Genomic DNA, 24,256 nt, shown 5'->3' on the forward strand with positions numbered 1-24,256 from the left:
GAAACATGGGCTATTCACCGCTGCCTCCTTGTACCTAGAGCAGGCCCTGGCACACAGCAGGCTCTCCCCATTGTGGTGAGAAGGAATGAATGTCCTTTCCTCTCTTTGCTCATAGAGATATGCAGGCTCTCAGCAGCTCTCAGCCCACCAGTGCCTTCTCTTGATGCCCAGTGACTGCCATGCAGCTCACTGGGTACAGAGTCCCAGGGCAGGGAAGGAATAAGGGCAGTGGACAAGACAGGTCTGGAGGGAAGGAACATTTCAGGTCATGTGGATTGGCTTCATGGGCAGGATGAATGAAGGCTTAAAGAAGAGGACCTTGTACAGCCAGATTTCAATCTCCTCCCTTCCCCCCCAGTATCCACACAGCAAATGGACAACAGTGATTTGCTTTTGAGCAAATCGCCCACCCTTCTGGGCCAGCCAGCCTGAAGCAGAGACTAGCATGTTTGCTCTTTGTACCCCTCCTATGGGCTTGCCAGTGCCTGGCCCCAAAATGTGTACATCAGGAGGAGCAGCAGATGGAAGCCAGGCTTCGAGGGACCACCGCTCCTATCCCACCTCACCCGACAGTACCAGCAAGGCAGTTCAGAGAATGGCACTTTATTTTAAGACTTGATTTTTTTGCCATGATTTTCTACCCATTCTTCCATGATGGTGTCGTCTTCTTCAACAGTGACCAGAACTTTCTTGCCCACCAGACTAAAGATGTCTTCAGGAGGGTAGCCTTTGGGCTCACCCACCTTTACCGTGAGCATGTCCAATGTTAGAACAGTGCCTTCTGGAATTTTCACTTTGGCCACCACGGACTTGCCCAGCTGTGGATAAAATGAAGACTCAGTGCCAGCCTCATAGAAATTAACTGCTTCATGTTGTTTTATACCCAAGGTCCCTGACCTCCCCAGTCTTCACAGGTACCCTGGGAGCAGGGACTCTTCTCCCCTCGGTGCCTAGAAGAGCATCTCACACCCAGCAGGAACCTGGCCAATATGGGGTGAATTAGGAGGCTTGGAGGGGCCTCTGGATAGAGCACACAGGAAAGGGCTCAGGTTATACAGCCCAACAGAGCCAGGTTCAAATCCCCTTCGGGTTCGTGCAAGCCACCTAAGTGGTGGAGGTTCTCTGTAAAATGGGAGCTAACAGCACCTCCAGTTTGTCAGACGACTATAAGGATTAGCGATGATAATGTATGCAATCTACCTGGAGCACAGAATGCTTCCGAACCATGAAAATTACGATTACTTTTGTCATCATCCAGTTCAATCTTACTTTAAACACGGGAAACAGAGGTGCAGAGGGCAGATAACTTGGCCAAAGTTGCCGGGAACCAGGATCCTGGGTCCTGGCCCACGACCACTCTGCTCAGTAAAGTGAGACTATGGAGGGCTCACAAGGCTGAGTATGCTGCTACTCGGAGGACAGGTAAGGGGCAGACGAGACAAGCCGGCGAGGGGACTAATGGATACCAGAAGCTCATGACCAGCCTTTCTGTGTCTTGTCCAGAAAAGTTCTTGAACAAATCACTGCATCACTCGACATCCTCCATGTGAGGGCCAAGGGATCAATTCTAAAATTCCACGCCAGGACCCAAGTTCTGCCAGTGGATGTTACCAGATGACGCACCACCCTGTTGTAGTCACTGTTTGCCCAGGGAGCCGGGAGGTTCGAAACCAAACTAAGGGCTCAACTCTCCTTGTCAATTCTAGTGCAATTCCCTCCCATTTTCCTCTGCAAGGCAGTTTGTTTCTTTTTGCCATGATTTCCGTGTCCTGGTACATAGGCATCTTTAATCAGGCCCTACTAGAATAAAAGATGACGGCATTCCTCACACCTGCCTGGGCTTCAGACTCTGCCTCCCCCCAGACAATCACAGCAGATCAGAAGTGCCTGCATTCCTGGCAGCCCCAGGGCGCCTGGCTCTGGGAACAGAGGCCAAGGCAGGTCTAGGCCACAGCTTCTAAGAAGCCCAGACAGTCAGCGAGGCCTCACCATCCCATCCGTCTGAAGGTCAATGCTGCACAGCTCACACTGCTCCCAGGGGAAGATGTGCGTCATCCCCCACCAGCCCCGGCGACAACCCACTGCCCCGCCCATCCAGGGTTGCCTCCGTTTACAGATGCCTCAACAACGTATCACAGGTCCTTCTCTCGATGCCTCACGGAACCCCTGTGGCCGATGGTTTCTCAAGGCTCACCTACTCCAAGGGAGTAGGACTTCACCAGCCAGGCATCTCATGAGGCTATCCCTGAACCCACTTACAGCTCCTGGAGTCTAGAGCCCTGGAGCCAAAGACTCGAGAGGCTTGGTGGGAAACTACAGCAGGACCCTAGAAGGCCGCAGAAACTGCTGACACTCCCTTAAGTGACATGCTTCTCCCACTAACCTGAGCCCAGACTCAGAGGGTCAGTACCGACTCCCGCAGCAGGGAAACCCACGGCGGCCCCTCCCAGGACAGTAGAACGCGCCAGGGTCGTGCAGAACCCACCTTCTCGTTGCAGGCAATCTCACAGGGCAACAGCTGCTTGGTCGGGGAGCCCATGGCCCTTTCCACCAGGCGCACGGACCGCACCAGCTCCGCCAGCTCTGCAGGCTCCAGTGAGGCCGAGTGGTCGCTCCCCTTCCAGGTCTTGTCCAAAGTGATGTGACGCTCCAGCACCTTGGCACCCAGAGCCACCGCAGCCACAGATATCGCTATGCCCGTTTCGTGCCCAGAATACCCTATGGGAATGTCAGGGAAGAGTTTCTGATATTCCTTTAAAATAGAAAAAAAAAAAAAAAAAAGAAAGAAAGAAAGAAAAAAGGTTAAATATTGTGACCCTTTACGCACAGAGTGTAGTCAGGCAGATCTAGGCTGGAGTCCCGTTTGGGCCTCTCACTGTCTGTGCAAATACAGGCCAGACGCTGAGGCTCTCTGAGCTTCTCCTTCTTGGTATAATACCGCTACCTGCCCAGGGCTGCTCCAGATGCGTGAAAAGCACTCGGCACATCGCGATTCTCCCAAAACAATGGCTACTGTTAGCAAGAATGCAGTCTAAGAATGCTTCACATGGCACAAGCCACCAGGAGTCACAACAGAACTACAACCGAATGCCTAAACTCATTCAGAAAGCATCTGTCACATTTAATTAGCCTGAGATGCTGAAAGCCAGTGTGCTGTATGCACAAACATCATCGTCAATAATATATTCGGCCCAACCTCGAAACAATCCTTTGGTGAAAATGCTAAATAATTAACTAATCTGTGATCTATAATTCACTGAAGAAAACAAAAGACATTCGTCAAGCGAGTCTTCTCATTGAGGGGGACCAGAAAGCATAAGTGTAGTAGAAAGACCCAGATGGCGTCTAATAAAAGATCAGTAGGACAGCTGAGTGGCAAAGGCCCTGAAAACCAGGCCCGAGGGTGAGTGACGGACAAGGGAATGCAGGCTGTGGGGTCAGAGTGTTGGATATGGATGAGCCGGCCCGAGATGGCGGAGGCGGGCAGGCCTCCCTGTGAAGCCTCCCCAGTGAGGCTGACCCTCACTGTGCCCCAGTATCGAGAAAGGACATGATGGCATCCTGAGTGAGAACAGAAGGGAAAGGGGGGCGGGCCATATCCAGAGAGAAAGAAAATCAAGGAAAACATCTGGAGTCACGTAAGGCAAACTGCTGATAACCGTAATCTCTGTGGGATGAGATTACAGAGAACATTTAGCCTCTACAGGACATATTTCAGAGCTGTTGGAGTTTAAAAAAAAAGGTCACATTTAAATTTTTAAAATGACATGATTTAGAGATGAGCTAGAAATAGAGAAAAAGCTACCACTTGGGAGAGACAGAAGTTTAGGTTAAAAGGTAGCAGTGTATGCTTTCAAAAAAGGCTAATTTTTTTTAAGTTAAATATGAAAACTGTGTAGCAACATGTACAAAAGCTTAGACTATCGTGGGGGGGAGGGGAACAGAATGTCAAAATACTGTACCAAAAGCAAAATATAAAAGGAAACTAGTAAACTGCAGTATTGGGGTTATACGCCTGTGTATATTTAAAATTCCACTAATATAACTACAATGGTTGTGTAGGATAATTACATATACATGTCTCTAATTAAGTTAAGCTTCGGGTGCTACCAGGAGAAAGGGAGGCGGAGGCCCGAGACAACAAGACAGGGGATTCCAGTCCCAGCTTTGACACCAAGCTGCTGTGAGGTCTCAGCCAAGTAAGGCCTTTTCCCTCTGGGACTGGGTTTCACCATCTGTGAAATGGCTGAGGTGGAGGAGACGAAATCCTTCGAGAGAGAAAACTCCCTCAAGACTGTCTCTGTACCCACCTTGAGCCTCACGGAGGCTCAGAATTACAGGCAAAAAAATAACAGAGCTGGCCAAGAGCAGAGAGCAGGAGAAGCCGGGAGTTTCGAGACAGTCTCCGACAACTCAGTATGAAGAAAACCCAACGGGTATTTTGCGTACCAGTGACCCTACTGGCCTTATTCACAGTAGCCAAAAGGCAGAAGCAGCCCAAATGTCCATCGACAGAGGGACAGACAAACCACAGGCGGTATATACACACAACGGAATATGATGTGGCCTCAACAAGGAATGAGATCCTAGCACACGGTACAGCACGGAGGAGCCTTGCACATGGTGTGTATATGTGCGCAGACACAAGGACACATGGTGGGATTCTGCTTAGATGAGGCCTCTAGAGGACTCAGATTCATGAAGACAGAAGCAGAATGGAGACTGATGGGGGCTGGGGGAGAAAGGAATGGGGGACTCAGTGTTTAACGTGTACCGAGTGTCAGTCTGGGAAAATGGACAAGTTTGGAGATGGGTGATGGTCACATAGTCATGTGAATGTTCTTCACGCCACTGAACGGTACATCTAAAAATGGTTAAAATGGTTAAATCTTCTTTTACACACACACAAGAGACGGCATACTAAGAAAGAATATGAAGCAGCAATTGACAGACGAGGGACCTCTGATGGCCGATACACACAGCAGAAAGTGTATACAGACAATTACGAGAAGGCACTCCTTAAATCTCATAGGGGGAAAATGAAGATTGGATTTTAATAAAAATTAATTTACAATCACCCTCTATAGAATGTACCTGTTTTCTTAACTGCACAGGTGGTTCTGTTCAAATTACATGAAGCAGGTAAAGACTGGTTAGAATTTTGGCTACAAGAAAGGTCCCAGCTTTCCCACAGTACTCGGCTCAAGGAATGCCACTGTGGCGTGGCCCAATCAGACAACGGCCTGCTCACCGCGATGACGCGCAGGTTGACGTCCTCGGGGGCCAGCGGGTATGCACTGGTGCACTGAAGGAAGCAGAAGTTGGGGTTGAGGGGCTTCACGATCTGATAGACTTGCTTCATGGTGTCCATCGACTGCATCCCACTGGAGATCACCATCGGGCGGCCTGAGTGACCCAACACCAACACCATCAGCACGTTCTCTTTGGGGGTTGGGACTCTCCCTCAAGCACACCCCAACTGCTGGCCTCATCATCCAAATGAACTCCACAGGGATCTCTCAGACACTGTGCCAGCCACTGTTGGAGGAGAGGGGAGCCTGGTGGATTCCTGCCCCCGACCCTGAGGAAATGGGAGACTCCCCTCACCCCCAATATTAGTGTTGAGCGAAGTGAGCTGAAGTCAGGAGGCAGAGGAATTTCACAATCCTCGGAGAAAAATGAGCATCTCGCTGGATGAAGAGGCTGCCCAGCATGGGAGGGTGAGGGGGAGCACGGCCCCCAGCTCAAGGGCACAAGGGAATGTGTGAGGCCCAGAGCAGCCGCCTTCCAGCCGTGTGATCTCGCATGCCTCCTCTATGAACTAAGTACAAAGCATGATAATCCTAGAACCTGCTTCAGTGCTAGGGTTGTCAGGAGGACCAAATGAGAGAATTCATGTTGCAAGACCACTTTCCAAACTGAAACAGGCAGAGTTTCGATATTACACTGTACACACAGACTATTTCTCAAAGTCAAACTTTCTCTAAGAAGCCTTCTATATGCTTCCATATCCTTGATTTCATGTACAACAATAATCTTTAATTTAAAAGGTTCTTAAGGGGACGCCTGGGTGGCTCAGTTGGTTAAGCGGCTGCCTTCAGCTCAGGTCATGATCCCAGCGTCCTGGGATCGAGTCCCACATCGGGCTCCTTGCTTGGCGTGGAGCCTGCTTCTCCCTCTGCCTCTGCCTGCCACTCTGTCTGCCTATGCTTGCTCTCACTTCTCTCTCTATGACAAATAAATAAAATAAAAAAAATAAAAATTAAAAAAATAAAAGGTTCTTAGGGGCGTGGGTTGCTGGGGGGAGGGGGGATTGGGAGAATGGGGGTAGGGTTATGGACATTGGGGAGGGTATGTGCTTTTGGGTAAATTGGAAGGGGAGGTGAACCATGAGAGACTATGGACTCTGAAAAACAATCTGAGGGGTTTTAAGTGGCGGGGGGGTGGGAGGTTGGGGTACCAGGTGGTGGGTATTATAGGGGGCACGGCTTGCATGGAGCACTGGGTGTGGTGAAAAAAATAATGAATACTGTTTTTCTGAAAATAAATAAATTGGGAAAAAAAAAAAAGGTTCTTAGGGGCGCCTGGGTGGCTCAGTGGGTTAAGCCGCTGCCTTCGGCTCAGGTCACGATCTCAGGGGCCTGGGATTGAGTCCCGCATCAGGCTCTCTGCTCAGCAGGGAGCCTGCTTCCTCCTCTCTCTCTGCCTGCCTCTCTGCCTACTTGTGATCTCTCTCTGTCAAATAAATAAATAAAATCTTAAAAAAAAAAAAAAAAAGTTCTTGGGGCACCTGGATAGCTCAGTGGGTTAAAACCTCTGCCTTTGGCTCAGGTCATGATCCCACAATCCTGGGATCAAGCCCCACATCAGGCTCTCTGCTCTGCGGGGAGCCTGCTTCCCCCTCTCTCTGCCTGCCTTTCCGCCTGCTTGTGATCTCTGTCAAATAAATACATTAAATATTTAAAACATAAAAAATTAAAAAAAAAATAAAAGGTTCTTTAAAAACTGACTTATCCTTCATGTCTTTCCTTCCAAAGTCAGCACATGGAAAAAACAGAAGTATATGCTAAGTGTAAAGAGGTTTCTAACGCCTGTCTTCAGGAGACTCCTCTGGTGGGCTCTACAAAGGGAATAAAAATGGGAAGATTTGGGCTTCTTCATTTTAGGGCAAAAATTAAACACTCACCTTTTTTGGCTGTCTTCTCCAGATAAGGAAAATTATTAGTGTCCCCAGATCCAACTTTGAAAAACGGAACGTTCAGCTCATGTAGAAACTCAACTGCCATCTATAAAAATCAAAGAGGGAGCTCTTTTCCACTGCTGTTCAAAATCACCATGCTCAGGTCAGGCGAGGAGCCACAAACAGAAAAACCCCTCCTCCTGCCCAGCAAGAGAGAATCTCAAAACAACAACCGGAAAGCTGGGACAGGTGTGTTATGTCAGTCACTTCATTCAGATGCAAACCTGCGTTCACAGCAACCTGTCCATTCGTCCAACAAACAGTGCACGCTGGCCTGTACTGGCTTCTAGCTCTGCAAAAGAATCAGACCCCAGGCCAGACCTTCCATCCCAAGGAGCCCAAGGGTCTAATCACAAAGAGCTCATGACCTAATCTTGGTCCAGAAAACCAGGTGGTGAGAAAGTGAGTGTCCCTTGAAGGCCTTACCCTTCACTCAAAACCAAACTGCCAGGAAAAGAAGCCATTTCAACCCTTGCCACGAGTGGAAAAAATGCAGCATTTTATGGCCCAGCCCTGACCCAGTGATCCACAGCCAGCAAAGCCCATCAAACCCCCTGTCAGCCTTCAAACCCTGCTGCCCACAGGAAAAACAAACTTCATTCACTTTTTTTTTTAAGATTTTATTTATTAGAGAGAGAGAGAGAACGGGCACACATGAGAGAGAGAGAGAGCGAGAGAGCAGGGGCAGAGGGAGAAGCAGACTCCCTGCTGAGCAGAGAGCCGGATACAGGGCTTGATCCCAGGACTCCAGGATCATGACCTGAGCTGAAGGCTGATGCTTATTCAACTGAGCCACACAGGTGCCCCTCATTCACTTTTTTTTTTTTTCAACACAACATCACTGCGAGAGCCCTTCACCATCCTTTACCTCCACCCTGGTTCGTCAGTAAGACTCAGGGTCAGGAAATTGGTGTCAACAAATGCTAACAGAATCAGTGGGCTACAAGTTTAAAGAGTAAAATCTCAACTTGTTATCAAATTACGAAACCCCCCAAAACTACCTTTTATTACTTTTTTTTAATTGGAGTTTGGATACCGGAAGTTGGGAGAATCAAGGTCTCAAAATGCTTCCAAACATCTAAGTTCAATCTATGGTAAAATGCTACCCAGGTTTCAGAAGTAGGTTTGGAAGGCTGGATCCTTGCTTCTCACACCTGAATATGGTACAATGATCTCCCAGGGATCTTGCTCAAATGAAATGCAAATTCTGATGCTGCTGGGTTAGGGTGGGGCCTGCAGCTCTGTGTTTCTCTTAAGTTTCTGGGTAATATTACCACTGCTGCTCCGTGAATCCTATTTTGTAAGGAGCTACGGCTGGAGACCTAGAGGGCACAGCAGTGGCAATTCCACCATCAGGCTCTTTACATCAACCCGAGGCTGCCTGAGCTTCCTTCCACCTTGCCCGCAGGTGATAAGCTACTCCAATCACTGGCTACCCTCAGAGAAACCCACTTTCCTTCCATGTACATCCTCTAGCATGAAGGTCAGAGCTGCAGGAGAGCCATACTCCGTGCGTAATGAGCCAGTGAACAATTCACAGGCAGTTCACAAACCCCTGGGTCCAAGAGACACCAGCCAGTGTGGCCCGAGTGCCCCTTACTCCCAGGCCTGCCAAGCTGCCTTCGCTGGAGTTCGGGTGGTGGTCCCTGTGCGGGATTTCTCCCCCACCTCTCCTGTCCCCTCTGAATCGCTCTCTCTCACCTCTCCTGTTTATGTACTTCTCACACTGTTAGCCAGCCCTGAAATGGAAGTGAAAAACATCCCTTCTAATGGGTTTATTGAACAAAGTCTACGTCTCCCACTTTTCTCATTCTATCTGGCTGATGGAGAGTGTTTTTCTACCGCAAGAGGGAAAACCCTATGCTAAGTTTTCTTCCTTACAATGTACAACTCCAGAGAGTAGGGCTCATGATGACAAAGTCCCCAACAGCATGAATAGGAGAGGCAGCTGGAGCCTCTTGCAGCAGGAGGAAGGAGGGACCAAACGCAGGAGAAACACTGTGCAGAAGCTCACCTATGAAAGCTGGAAAATCTGCACGGAATTCTACAGATTCTATAGTTTTCAAACGAGGAAGAAGGGGCCGTTCCTCTCTTAAGGGAAAGGGATGTGTTCGCAGTGCCCTGGAGAACCAGCCCCACCTAGCGGCCATTCCGAACACTGCCGCTTTGGATTAATCTCTGCAGAGGGTGCCAACTGCAGTAATGGGGCAGATTCCTAGGCTGGGGCACCCCCGTTCTCCATGGACTCCCCAGCTTCCCCACCCCGCTGCCCATCCCTTTTCCATGTAGGAGTACCGTGCAGCCAGGCAGCCTCACCATTCTCCTACCTCCCACCCCCCAGCACAAAGGCTTTCAGTCTGTCCGAATGGAGGGGCCAACAAGACCTTCCCAGAGAATCCACTGGTTTACACTCGAAGGAGAGGGTCCCACCAGCAACCTGGTTCCGGAAAATGCTGCACTGCCAGAGCTCCCTCTTACAGGGTCCCAATAAATACAGTTGTCTAGCCTTTTTTTTTTTTTTTTTTTAAAAATCCCAGTGTTTCCCACACTTAACTCAGAACCCTTGTTTATTGGGGGGAAAGGGGTGGGGGAGAGGCTTCATTACTAATAATTAATTGGTAGTAATTACTAATTAATGAGGATGGACAATGCGTGTCCACAGAACCTCCTTGCCATATCCCGGCCCACTGATCTGAGGGGTAACAGAAGCAAGAAGAGGAACTGGAATTTTTCTAAAGCCCCTTCCCCACCCCTCAGCATTTGAGAGCCTGTGGAAAAGGGGAAAAGCCCACAGCGATGAGCCGGGGAGAAGAGAGGGTGCTGGAGAGCTGCTCAGCATGAGGGAATGAGGAAGGGGGAAGTACAGGGACAGTCCCAGTGGCCCTGTCAGAGCACACCACGGCTTGGGTAGAGGGTGCTCTGCTAGTGGGGTGGCAAAGGAAAGGAGAAGGGAGGAGAGGGGGTACCTTTCTCTGGGGTACCCAGCTCTGCTAGGACAGGACACTTGTGTGCGAGGGCAGCATGTCCTTCAGGGGCCACCTCGACGGTTGTGGCCTCTACTGGCTTTCTCAAGAGAACTCTCCATTTAGACCGAAGGAACTCTGTTCATTTCAGTCCCATTCCACGTGTCTCTCAGCAGCTCTGACCAGGGCTCTGGTAATTCTGTTAGCCTTGATAAAATCCCACCTCACTGAAACCTTCCCTCCGCATATGAGGAATACCACTGAGAGGAGAAACGAGGCACTCGGTAACTGGCTGCTGCCCACAAGGAAGTCAGGGCTAAATACCCGGCGCCACCTGCCAGGTACACACAGAACAAGTGACTAACCCACTTCTTTCAGCCAGGCAGACAGGACATGCTGGTTCAGAAAAGGGACCTGGCCAGTAAATTAACTCTTGTAAGTCTCTTAAGAATGCATCTCCAGGGCGCCTGGTTGGCTCCATTGTTAAGCGTCTGCCTTCAGCTCAGGTCCTGGTCTTAGAGTCCTGGGACCCGCCTGCATCAGGCTCCTTGCTCAGCAGGAAGCCTGCTTCTCCCTCTCCCACTCGCCCTGCTTATGTTCCCTCTCTTGCTGTGTCTCATCAGATAAATTAAAAAAAAAAAAAAGAAAAAAGAATGCAGTTCCCCTCATTACCTATGCCTGGGGTCAGCCTGGAGGACACTTGGGAAGCATGGCATTCCGGAGCACAGACACCCCCCTGTCCAGATAGTGTGAAGCAAAACAGCTTCAAAGGACTCTCAGTAACAGAACGCCCGACCACTCACCACAGCCATGGGGGCTGGGCATCTTTATCACCCTGTCTTGGCAGATGGCACACTGGGGCTCAAAAAAGGTTACACGATGAGCCTGAGCCCACAAAGGGTGAGCGCCAGAACCTGAACTCAGAGACTGTGGCCACAGAGCCCGTGTCTCCCACACCACACAGCAGGGCTTTCCTGGGGAGCAGAGGGAAAGGAGCCCAAAGGTAAGGCTGAGAAGCAGACCCCGACCACCAACACCCGGGCTCTTCTCCATCTCCCAGCTGCTCCTGCTTCTGCCTCAAAGCCACCTGGGAGTGAACGACATGAACAAGTGACCTTTCCTAAGGACACGATGCCAGGAGGTGCCCTCTCTCCTTCAGAGGCCACATCCGGCAGCTGAGGCGCCTGGCAGCATGGGCTGAGAAGGAAAGCCTTCATACCAGATGCAAGTAAGTGGCCTTCGTCCTATCTTCTCTGGGTCTGCATCAGAGCTGGGAGAGCCTGTGGACAGCAGCTTATTCACACACAAAAGGAAACGGAGGCCCAGAGAGGGAAGGGACTCACTAGGCTCACACTGAGATCAGCTCAGAGCAGAGTCAGGGCAAGAAGCCAGCCAGATGTCCTGACGCTCAGCCTGGGTTGCCCTCCTTAACTGCAGCTAACATCTGCTCAGCGATGGCTGTGTGCTATGCTTTATGTCAATAATCACAGATAATCCCCACAACAACCTTGCAAGATGGGTTCAGGTACTAACTGTGCTTTTGCACAGAAGCACAAAGAGGTTGAATGACCTCCACCTGGACCCACCAGGGATGAGAAGCAGAAGCATATTCAAACTTGGAATCAGACCCCGAAGTCTGCAGGCTCAACCGTGAAACCTGGGTGTGCACCTTTCAGCATGGGGCTCCCCAAGGTTTGGCACTCTTAAAAAGGACTATGGACGCATGGAGCACTGGGTGTGGTACAAAAGCAATGAATACTGAAAAGAAATTAAAGAAATTAAAAAAAAAAAATAGCCTGACTACATGTATAGTAAGAAGTGCTTAAATTGACACAGGCCCATACAAAGTTGGGATGTTACTTTGTAGACATCTACTTTGTATCTTCCTGGTAAGCCATATGATGAAGAAAAATTATGAATATATATACCATGAGAACATTGGTAAGAGTGATAAATTTTTAAGTGGCTTTCATTTGGGAAAATATTTTATAAATTCTAAAACCACTGAGAATATATTACAAATAAATGATTTCATTTCAGTGTAAGAATTTCCTGTAAATAAATGTATCTAAAGATTTGTTTATTCAAAAAAAAAATGACTACAGACTCTACAGGGTTTTTGTTCATGTAGGTTCTATCCATTTACGGAATTAAAACTAAGGTATTTGGGGCTTTAAAAATCTTTTATTTTGAAATAATGATAGCTTGACATGAAGCTGTAAGAAATAATACAGAGAAGATCCTCTGTACCCTTCACAGAGGTCCCCCTATAGTGACACCTTACAAAACCAGAGTACAAAATCACAACTGGGAAGTGACGTTGACAGGGTCTACTGATCAGATTAAATGTCACAATTTCTACAAGTATTCATTTGTGCCGGTGTGCATCTAATTCTATGCAGCCTGACCGTATGCACAGACTCAACCACCAGAGTCACATTACATTCTGTGCAAAAGCACAGTTAGTACCTGAACCCATGTGCCATCATTCCAAGGCTTTCTGGCCACATCCACTCGCCTCCTTTCCCCTCCCTAACCACTGACAACTGCTCATCTGTTCTCCAACTCCGTAACTTTGTCATTTGCTATATACACTCAACGATATAGTATGTAACCTTCTGAGACTGGCTTTTTCACTCCATGTAATACCCTGGAGAGCCATCCAAGCTGCAGCACTTACCAGCAGTTCATTGCTTTTTATGGCTGGAACTGTTCCCTTGCTAGAGAACTCCCTGGGTTGTTCTAGTCTGGGGGCTATTACAGGTGAAGTTGTCGTGGACATGTGTGGACAAGGTTTTGTATGAATTTTAAATTATCAAATGACACCTGGCGGGCTATGTGTTGAGCATGTCTAGTTTGTGTTGTTTTTTTAGGTATGCAATGGTTATTTTTTACGGAGCTATAATTGACGCATAACAGTGTATTAGTTTTGGGTGTACAAAATGATTTGATATATACACACTGTGAAATGACTACCAAAAAAAGTTCAGTTAACATCCATCCCAACACACAGATGCAAAATATTTTCATGTGTTGTCCAGCTTATAAGAAACTACCAGGGGCGCCTGGGTGGCTCAGTGGGTTAAGCCGCTGCCTTCAGCTCGGGTCATGATCTCGGGGTCCTGGGATCGAGTCCCGCGTCAGGCTCTCTGCTCAGCAGGGAGCCTGCTTCCTCCTCCTTCTCTCTCTACCTGCCTCTCTGCCTACTTGTAATCTCTCTCTGTCAAATAAATAAATAAAATCTTTAAAAAAAAAAAAAAGAAACTACCAGTAACTGAGTAAATTATGATACAACACCACATGTGAACTGTATTAAAATAAGGTTATGTTTAGAAAAAGGAGCATGCTGTATATTCCAGAGTGATTACACCTTTCTGCAGTCCCACCAGCAGCCTAGGAATGCTCCATTTTCTCCGCATCCTTACAGCCTTTTGGGGTTATTGTCACTTTGTTTTACCCAACTGATAGCTCTGTAGCAATACCACATTGTGGTTTAAAATGGAGAAATTTTTAAAAATATTTTATTTATTTATTTGAGAGAAAGAGAGAGAGAATGCATGAGCAGGAAGGCAGAGGGAGAGGGAGAGAGAATCTCAAGCAGACTCAGAGCTGAGCAAGGAACCCAATGCAGGGCTCGCTCTCACAACCCTGAAGTCACAACGTGAGCCAAAACCAAGTCGGACACTTAACTGTGCCACTCAGGCGCCCCTAAAACTGAGAAATTTTAGAATAGACAAGCACAAAAGAAAAAACATAAACTGGACATCATTAAAACTAAAGATGTTTGTGCTTGCAAGAATACCATCAAAACATGAAAAGACAACCCAGAAGAATGGGAACCATTTCTGCAAACCAATGCCTGAGTAGGGAGTCATATCCAGAATATACAAAGATAGATAACCCAATTAAAAATTGACAAAGGATGTGGGTGCCTGGGTGGCTCAGTGGGTTAAAGCCTCTGCCTTCAGCTCAGGTCATGATCCCAGGGTCCTGGGATCGAGCTCCACGCCAAGCAGGGAGCCTGCTTCCTCCTCTCTCGCTGCCTGCCTCTCTGCCTGCCTCTCTGCCTACTTGTGATCTCTGTCAAATAAATAAAATCTTAAAAAAAAATTGGCAAAGGATGTGACAGACATTCTTCCGAAGAAGGTATACAAATGGCCAATAAGCACATGCAAAGGTGCTCAACATCAGGGAATAGGAGTCAAAACCACGATAAGATGCCATTTCGCACTTGCTAGGACATCTAGGATCAGAAAGTCAGATTCTTCACAAATGGCTGGTGAGGACATGGAGAAACCCAGACGCTCCGACACTGCTGGGAGGATTAGGAACTAGGTGCAGCCATTTTGGAAAACAGTCTGGCAACTGCTCCAAAGTTAAACACATAGTTACCACGTATGCCCAAGAGAGTAAAAACACGCCCATGCAAAACCTGTACCTGAATGTTCGTAGAAGCATTATTCCTGCTAGGCAAAAAGTAGAAACGATCCCAATGTCTACTGACTGATAAGCGGGTAAATAAGACACACAGTCTCTCTGTGCTCGAGACCGTTACTCAGACATAACCAGGAGCGAGGCGCACGAGCAACACGGACAGACCCTGAACACGTCACTGCGTGGAAGAGGCCAGAAACACAGGACCACAGGCTGTCTCATTCTGTTTACCGGTAACGTCCGGAAAGGGCAAATGTAATGAGACAGGAAGCAGTGAAAGGCTGCCTTGGGCAGAGGGAAACAAGGGGACTGAGAAAGGACTGTAAGTGGGTACACGATAAAAATGCGCAGAAGTCCGCTCTGGTGAAGGCCACCACAACTCTGAAAATACTAAAATCAACTGAACGGTAAACTGTAATTGAATTGTGTGGTCTGTGAAAGGAGTTGTTACTAAAATAAAAGAGCATGAAGCACACCTTTCTGTAGCCACTGCCAGGGGAATGACGTCATCACACACCACACACCCTCTGGAAAACAACACTGTACACGTGGGAAAGAATGACAGTGAAGAAGGTAAATCACATTTGAGTATCACTGTGAAAACAGTGTGGACCTGGTGGACCTTCTGAAAGGCATCCTGACCCCCCAAGGGTTCCTGGACCACACGTTGAGAACCACTGTCATACGCTTCCCATTACTCTCATTTGTTATTGTTGCTTTCAGGTGTCACTGCCATGGAATTCCCACGTGACCATTCTTCCACTTCCCCTTTGGTCAGGTTTTAGTAAAACTGCCCTGCGGTGGAGGGACAGGAAGTAACACAACCGAGCTTGATTATTTTTATTATTTTTTTTATTTTTTAAGGATTTACTTATTTGGGGCACCTGGGTGGCTCAGTCGGTTAAGCATTTGCCTTTGGCTCAGGTCATGCTCCCGGGGTTCCAGGACAGAGCCCTGCAATGGGCTCCCTGCTCAGTGGGGAGCCTACTTCTCCTTCTGCCTCTGCCCCACTCATGTTCTCGCCCGCTCACTCTGCTCTCCCTTTCTCTCTCTCAAATAAAGAATGAGAGCGTGTGCTCTCTCTAATAAAGAGAGAAAGTGCATCACATGCAAGCTGGGGAGAGGAAGAGGGAGAGAATCTCAAGCAGACTCCCCATAAATGTGGAGCCCGATGTAGGGCTCAATCTCACAACCCTGAGATCATGACCTGAGCCAAAATCAAGAGTCAGATGCTTAACTGACTGAGCCACCCAGGTGCCCTGAGACTAATTTTTTAAAAGATTTTATTTATTTATTTGACAGAGAGAGAGAAAGATCACAAGTAGGCAGAGGGGAAGGCAGAGAGAGACGGAGAAGCAGACTCCCTGCTGAGCCGAAAGCCCAATGCGGGGCTCGATCCCAGGACCTGAGATCATGACCTGAGCCAAAGGCAGAGGCTTTAACCCACTGAGCCGCCCAGGCGCCCCATTCAAGACTATTTTTAACAAACAGGTTAGGACTTGGTCCTCTAAATGAGAGTGCTGCTCAAATTCATTCCTCTGGGAAAGGCTGTACGCAAAGACAATACTAGAGACCCAGAACACTGCCATAATCTTTGGAAACTCATTCCAGAGCTTTGCAGCCCTGTCTTTTTTTTTTTTTTTTTAACTTTTTTTATTAACATATGATGTATTATTAGTCCCAGGTTTATAATTCACAGCACTCACCATAGTACATACCTTCCCCCATGTCCATAATCCAACCACCCTCTCCCTACCCCCGTCTCCTTGGCAACCCTCAGTTTGTTTTGTGAAATTAAGAATCTCTTATGGTTTGTTTCCCTCTCCATCCCATCTTGTTTCATTTATTCCTTTCCTATCCCCCAAACCCTCTATATTGCCTCTCAACCTCCTCATATCAGGGAGAGTGTATGGTAATTGTCTTTCTCTTATTGACTTATTTCACTAAGCATAATACCTCTAGTTCCATCCACGGCGTCACAAATGGCAAGATTTCATTTCTTTCTTTCTTTCTTTTTTTTTTTTTAAGATTTCATTTCTTTTGATTGCAGCACTGTCTTGTTACTGACTCATTACTAAGCCAATCGGACCCAAAGTTTGACACTCAGCACAAGAAGGATTGGTAGTTTCCTTAACCGAGATCTGCCCTCTGAGGATGAAGGTTTGCCTGTCTGAGTGCTTGAGTTCTAGAGGACCGCCGGAGAGCAATCCCAAATTGCTGGGAACCCACAGTATATGACACAAGTACAAAATGAAAACAAATGCCACTTTCTAGGTGTGACCTTCCTTCCGAGGCACTAAGCATGTACCAAGATCAGGAAATACTAAGATCAGGAGGTACTAAGAGCCAGGATCTGGGTCCACAGGGAACACAGAGACAGGGTCCCATCTTGAGACCTGTGCTTCATGTATACGTCTCACCCGCGGGTGAGGTATCTTAATCAATGCCTTGCCATTTCCCTAAGAGGAAACAGGCCCAGGGAGATAGATGAAAGAAGAGTGTGTTCAGGTTGGGGGTGGGGGCCGGTTAGCTAATTAGTGACTACGGACACTCTCCCTGTGAAATGGGGAGAACCGTGCTATTTGAAGAGGTTGTTAAGACGAGTGAATGAGTTGTTATGTTTAAAATATCTAGCAGAGAACATGGTACATCATAAATACTCAAAAAATGTCAGTTAATAGTAGAACCAAAAACAACACCCAAGTCTTTCAGATCCTAAAGCACATGCTCTTTCCTGCTTAAACTTTTTTGATTTTCAGATCCTATAAGAATCTGATAAAAACCACTAACCCTCTCTTTTGTTTGGCTCCTTCGTTTATTCCTCCAACAAATGTCTCCCAACCACCTACTACAGGCCAGGCACCAGAGATGCCTCCATTCGGCTAGCAGTCTGGGATGGAAATGGGAGGGTTAACACACCATTATTCAAGTAATGAGGGACCAAAACAGGAGGGGTCTGAACCAAGCTGGGGAACAGGAGGAATTCCCTGAGGAAGTGTTAAGCTGGGATCAGAAAAAAGCCCAGCCACCTCTTCAGGAACACTTTCCTCAAAAAATCTGTCTCCTGGTCCCCAGAGCAGCTCTTAGGCCCAGAGGCTCTCCACGCACTTCAAGGCAGTAAAGAGCAAGGGGGAAGCCCAAAGGCTCCGCTAAGTTTCACGAAGCCACACACACCTGGACTGATGCCCAGGCAGAGCTGAAGGACCAGGGAAAGCACACTGCACCTTCGAGACCCACTTCCTGCACGTGTGACTTTGTACAAATTTCCCAACCCCTCTGAGCCTCCATATCTTCATCTGCAAAGTGGGGCACAGTAGGGATAAAATATATTTACCGTAAGGAAAGATGCTCTGTAAGTCATAATTCAAAAGTAGGAAATTATGATCATCAAATGCACAACTGGGTCTGAAGACTGCCAGGCTTATGAAAGCTGTGAATTAAGGGATGAATCTGTCCACAGAACTGAGGCCTGGACTTGTCATTTCCCCAAGATGCCTAGGTTCTCTGCCTCCCTGTCCCTGTTAAAACCACTAACAGCCTAGGCGACCAACAGCCCAGACTAGATTTATGTTTCCTTTCAACTGTTTATAACATATTCTGGGATTGGAATAGGGACACAAATGGTCAGGGAGGCCTACAGAATGAACTGGAATCGATTCAACTACTCTGACTGACCAAAAGTATTCCAAAAGTTTCAAGAGCCATAAAAATGCTCGTAGGTTTCATCTAATGATCAATTTCTGCAAAGCCACCCTAAAGAAACAACACAGAACACAGAAAAATGATGTTCATCTCAGCATAAGTTAGAAGTACAAAAAAACCCGAGTAACCTGCAACACAAGTAGAGAAATGGTTACATTATAAATCCTCAAAAGATTAATTACATTGCTGGGGGACGTGGGTGCTGCAGTCAGTTAAGCATCTGACTCTTGGTTTTTGTTTGTTTTTTTGTTTTTTAAAGATTTTATTTATTTATTTGACAGAGATGACAAGCAGGCAGAGAGGCAGGCAGAGAGAGAGGAGGAAGCAGGCTCCCTGCTGAGCAGAGAGTCCTATGTGGGCTCGATCCCAGAACCCTGGGATCATGACCTGAGCCGAAGGCAGCAGTTTAACCCACTGAGCCACCCAGGTGCCCCCTGACTCTTGGTTTTGACTTATGATCTTGGCTAGTGAGACCAAGCCCCAAGTCAGGTCTGCATTCAACACAGAGTCTCCATAAGTTTCTCTCTCTCTCTGCCCCGCCCGCCCCCCCAGCTCCCCTCATCCTCACACATATTCTCTCTCTCAAATAAATAAATAAATACATTTTAAAATTAAAAAAAAAAAAAGTATCACATTGTTATGAAAAACTTTAAGAACAGGGCGCCTGGGTGGCTCAGTGAGTTGGGCAATGGACTCTTGCATTCAGCTCAGGTCATGACTTCAGGGTTGTTGAGATCGAGCCCCACATCAGGCTTTGCACTGAGCTGACCATGGAGCCTGCTTATGATTCTCTTTCCTCTCCCTCTGCCACTGGCCCCACTCACTCAAGCCCGTGTACATCTCTCTCAAAAATTAGTAATAGCTTTTGGGAAAAAAAGGAACTTAAAGCAAAAGATGTGAGGACTTATGTCAATTATATCTCAGTAAAGCTGGAAAGAAAAACCCAGATATGGGTAAAAACTTATTGCATAATGTTAAATGGGAAAAGCATGCACAGAACCAAATTCTGTGCACAGAACCAAATATTCACCATATTTGTTCTGTGCACAGAACCAAATATTCATGGTTGCTAAATGTAGCAACCATGCAATGCACATAAGACTTAAATCTATAAAAAGAGCCACCATATAGCAATTACGGGTTAGTTTTTCCTGTTTCTAAACTTTCTAAGATGTTTATTATTTTTACAATTAAATTTTTTGCATTTGAAAAAGAGTACACAAAGGAAATCTCAAAGGGGCAGGTCACAGAGCAGACAGGACATGAGACGTGGCACCTGCTGGACCCTTCCAGAATGCCAGCATAACCATTCTGTGAACCACTCAGGATGACTACCAGTGCCCCCCACCCAAATCTGCCAAGGCCGCGCAGCAATGGGTGGAACCCTGTCAGAAGGGAGGATTTCTGATTCCTAGTCCAGGCCACTTTCCACTGGGAGAAAACTGGTCCGGCAGGGGTCTCCCAGAAGCTTGAGGGACTCGGGGATGCCAGTGTGGCTGCCCCCTACTCCCAAAGACAACTTGTTTAGAAACTTCTGGTACTCCGCCCACAAAATCCCACTGGGCCTCTGCCTCTCCTGGCCTCCATTCAGTTGGGAATTGATACGGTTTATGTGATCGGGAACGCTAAGTCTAGAAAACACAAAAAAGGCTCAAATGAGCAATGGCTGGAGTTGACTCCAGGCCTAGCAAAGGACAGAGTAACACCAAGGGCTCACCTCATCCATGCCTGAGGCGGTGAAGAAGATGCCGATCTCCTGGGCATATCTCTGCAGCTCCCTGTACTGGGCATGGCTGAACTCCAGGTGGCGCTTGTGCTCCCCATACGTCTTCCCCCAGGAATGCTTGGACGTATAGGGCCTCTCCAAGGCTTTCCGATTAAACTTGTACTCCAACTCACTCTTCTGGAACTTGGCACAATCGGCCCCACACTCCTGCAACACACAACAGGCTCCTTTCAGTGGCCTGTCGTGGATTCTCAGAGAAAAGGGAAATGCTAGGGTAACAGCTCTGACATCAGTATCTTTAAAAATAAGGTTGACTGACAGAGGCAAAGAGGAAAAGGAGAAGCAAAGTCTCAAAGGAAGAGAAGGCTGGGAATGGGGCCTTCCCCTCCTGTCCCCCCTTAAAATGCAAAAAGGAAAAAAAATGTGATTTTTTCCAGTTTATTTTATATTAAAAATAATTAAGCAACTAAGGAAGACTTTTAAGTTGGGTAACTCCGCAGAGGACAACAAAATGAGCACTGGACCAGAACTGAGGGGAAGTCAGGATGTGACTCTCACTCCTGGCTGGATAAGTCAGTCCCACTTTCAGGACTCAGCATTTCCATCTCCATCAACAGCTGCTCTGGGCTCACTCCAGAACCTGGAGCAGCTCAGAGGAGACCCTCATGGGCCAGGAAACAAACAACTCTGCTTTAGCTGTTCTACGCTACTGCTTTTCTGCATGGCATCTTAGTTGAACAAGAGATTCTGGGGCAAAAAAGGACAAAGACAAGGACTTAGATAGGCCCAGGCCTTACTGAACAGAAACTAGAACATGAAAGTTGGATTTTCCAGCTATAAAAGCTCTAATTCTATTGCCAGTCAGCCCCCGATCTCTCACAACTGCTTTTAAAAACCTGTCAATAGAAATACGGAGGAGGGGCACCTGGGTGGCCCAGTGGGTTAAAGCCTCTGCCTTCAGCTCAGGTCATGATCCCAGAGTCCTGGGATCGAGCCCATCAGGCTCTCTGCTCAGCATGGAGCCTGCTTTCTCCTCTCTCTCTCTGCCTGCCTCTCTGCCTACTTGTGATCTGTCAAATAAATAAATAAAATCTTTTAAAAAAAAGAAATACGGAGGAAAAGTCTCCAGTTCACTGACATTTCTGTAGACAGAATTATTCATGCTGCTTTTTAGCATGCTTTTTAGCACCTCACTTCGAGAAATACCTGTGCTAACAGCGCTGCCCCCTCTCCTGGAAAGACCACAATATGGCATGGTCAAGAAAGTCTGAAAAACATGAGGACGGAAAGTGACCTTGGGCAACAGAGTTCTCATTGTTTAGAGGAAGATCTCCAGGCCCGGAGTAACCCAAGCAACGTTGCACAGAGTCTCTGGCAGAGCTGGACAGATCACTTTGCTAAGGCTGCAGAGCACGTGTCTCCTGGCCCATGACTGCCACCCAGAAGCTGCTACAGCCAGGCCTCCAGCAAACCAAGGAGGGGGCGGGGGAGGGGGGGTGGTTAAGGAGGTGTGTGTGTCTCGGGGCGTTGCTTCCCACTCCCTTTACTTCTGAGCTCTATCTCAAGGAGTGAAAGAGCCTGTCTGCTCTGGGTGAACCTTTCATTTACAGGAAGAAGATAAAAGTGAAGCAGCAGAAACTACTAAGAGGTTGATAAATTTCTACTATATTCCACATGACAGCAGTTGTTAGGAGAGAAGAACGGGTTCTTCCTCTTCTTTCCTAAAACTGAGTGATCTCTCTGTTTAATTCTATGGAGAACTCCAGGTTCAGAAAACACAATCACTGTCTCTGTTTTACTACAACGATGATGGTGGTCAAGTTTTTATTGATTCTCTCCTGGCCAAACAAAACAAAAGCAGCAAAGCTCCAGGATGGGCCAAGCTGTGATGCTCACTTTGCTGCAAAATTTGGAAATTAAAAGTTATATTCAGCTAGTAAATCTTTAATTGTATATTTATAAATTGTATATATATATATATGTATGTATATATACAAATTATAAATTTATAGTTTATATATTAGTATATTTTGTTGTAAGAAAATAAAAATAATCGAAAGAGCTCAACTTTTAATACTGCAAATAGATTGATTTCATTGCATGAGTTACTCTGGGTAACTAAACGTGAGAATATGACTTTATCTGGCAACAAAGACTTATTAAAAAATCCTAAAATACAAGGATTTCACAAGATTCCACTACTTTAAGTTTAAAAAACAAACACACACACATTTTAAAATAAATGAAACTGAAGCCTAGTGAGGAAAAGTCACCTGCCCAAGATCATTCAGCTGATAAATGGCATCTTCACACCAGTCCAGTGTTCTTTCCACTCTACCACAGGCTCAACCTCTTCATTCTCCTCCCCTCGCCCCAGAAGCAAACTCCAAAATTAAGAGAAAAAGAAAAAAAAAGCTTTGTTTCTATGGCTTCAAAATCTCTGGGTGTTTTTACAACCTCAGCATTCAGAGGTCACACCTCCGCAAACAGGTTGTTCCCTAAATTATGTGCAGGAATTTCCCCCCTAGAAACAATGTTACAGCACAAAGGCTAGCACCCTCTGGTTAGGAGCAAAGCTCTAAATTCCAGTATTTACTGTGTGCCCTTGGACAAGTCACTTCTCTGAACCTTTAAAATGAAACCAACAGAATCCACCATGTTGTGTTGTAGGAATGAAGTGAGATGGTGCATTTAAAACATTTGGTCCGGGGCACCTGGGTGGCTCAGTGGGTTAAAGCCTCTGCTTTCGGCTTGGGTCATGATCCCAGAGTCTTGGAATGGAGCCCCGCATCGGCTCTCTGCTCAGCGGGGAGCCTGCTTCTCCCTCTCCCTCTGCCTTCTTCTCTGCCTACTTATGATCTCTGTCAGCCAAATAAATAAATAAAATCTTTTAATAAATAAAACATTTGGTCCATTAAGTGCAGCTGTCACTCTTTAAAAGTATTTTTTTATGATTCAGTAGGCTTCCAGAAAAGCAAGTTAGTCCTGAAAGAAGAACAAGATAAATACCTAATCACACTGATGACAGGGGAACAGCTTTCACGGAAGGGAAGGGGGGAAAAAAGACGGAGTGAACCAGAAGAGAGAGAGCAAGAAGCGTGGACAGTGACAATGCAACTTGAGGAGAGATAAATGAGAGCCAGCCTTGTGGGAAAGGATTGGAAAAAGCATCCAAGTAGACCTGTACAGGAATAGAAATTTGCCAAGATGGAGCACTGAATATTCCTAAACCTCCTACTGCTAATAGCTAACATTTATTGAGTCCTCAGCAAGTACTGTGCTAAGAGCTTTAAATAAATCATCCCATTTGAGCCTTACAACTCTGAGGTAAGTACTACTATCAACCCGACCTTCAAATGATGAAACTGAGGCTCGCAGAGTAAGTTTAGCAGCCCGCCCACGTTCACACAGCTGGTGAGTGGTGGCCGCTGAATTTGAACCCAGAGCCCTGGCATTTTAACTGTTTCACTTTCCAAACACAAGCAATGACAAATGAAAAGACGACAGCAACTAAGAGGTGCTTCAGAACTCGCTGGAAGTAACTCAGTGTCGCTGAAAGAGGTCAGAAACGAAAAATGGTAGGCAGGAAGGAACCAGGTCATTAAGGTCCTGAAGGCTATGTTCAAGGGTTTCAACTCCACCCGTGGACAATGGGGAGCCAGTGAAGGTATGAGGCAGGGGTACGACCTGACCAAACCTCTGTTTAAGGAAGATTAGTCTGCCACCAGGAGGGGGCAAAGGTCGGGTTGGGCGGCAACCGCAGGAACGCGGACAAGTGAGGTGGGTGGGGAGGGATGAGCAGGATTCCAGAGATTTAGAAACGGAACTGGCGAGCGGGACGTCGGGCCGCGCGCGGGCTACGGACAGAAGCAGAGCCCAGCAGTCCCCGCTCCCCGCCGCAGGCTCTCCCGCGGCCCCGCCCCCGGCCCTCGGCCCCGCCCCCGCCCCCGGCCGGCGCCCTTTCCCTCCCGGGCTCTGCCCTCACCTTGGCCGTGCGGATCATGCGCTTGGCCACTTCTAGGTCGCCCTGGTGGTTCTGGCCGATCTCGGCAATGATGAAGCACGGGTGCTGCCCGCCCACCCAGCGCCCGGGACACAGCTCCAGCTCCAGCGGCATCGCTGCGGCTCGCGTTTCGGCGCTCCACCGCCCACCTCGAGTCCTGTCCGCGGCCCAGTGGGGAACCACGCGCC

The 24,256-nt window shown here is 47.5% G+C and overlaps 1 protein-coding gene across 1 annotated transcript; it reads right to left on the bottom strand.

Annotated features, from left to right (window-relative positions):
- Positions 1-587: 587 nt before the first annotated feature.
- NANS (N-acetylneuraminate synthase) lies at positions 588-24,256 on the bottom strand. The gene is made up of 6 exons (XM_044265282.1): positions 24,051-24,256; positions 20,057-20,272; positions 7,187-7,286; positions 5,252-5,406; positions 2,486-2,752; positions 588-818 (listed from the first exon to the last, which is right to left on the bottom strand). Exons 1-6 carry the CDS (start codon positions 24,180-24,182, stop codon positions 609-611), a joined length of 1,080 nt encoding a protein of 359 aa, XP_044121217.1. The 5' UTR covers positions 24,183-24,256; the 3' UTR covers positions 588-608.

This window comes from Neovison vison, chromosome 9 (genome assembly GCF_020171115.1).
Source record: "Neovison vison isolate M4711 chromosome 9, ASM_NN_V1, whole genome shotgun sequence".
NCBI lineage: Eukaryota > Metazoa > Chordata > Mammalia > Carnivora > Mustelidae > Neogale > Neogale vison.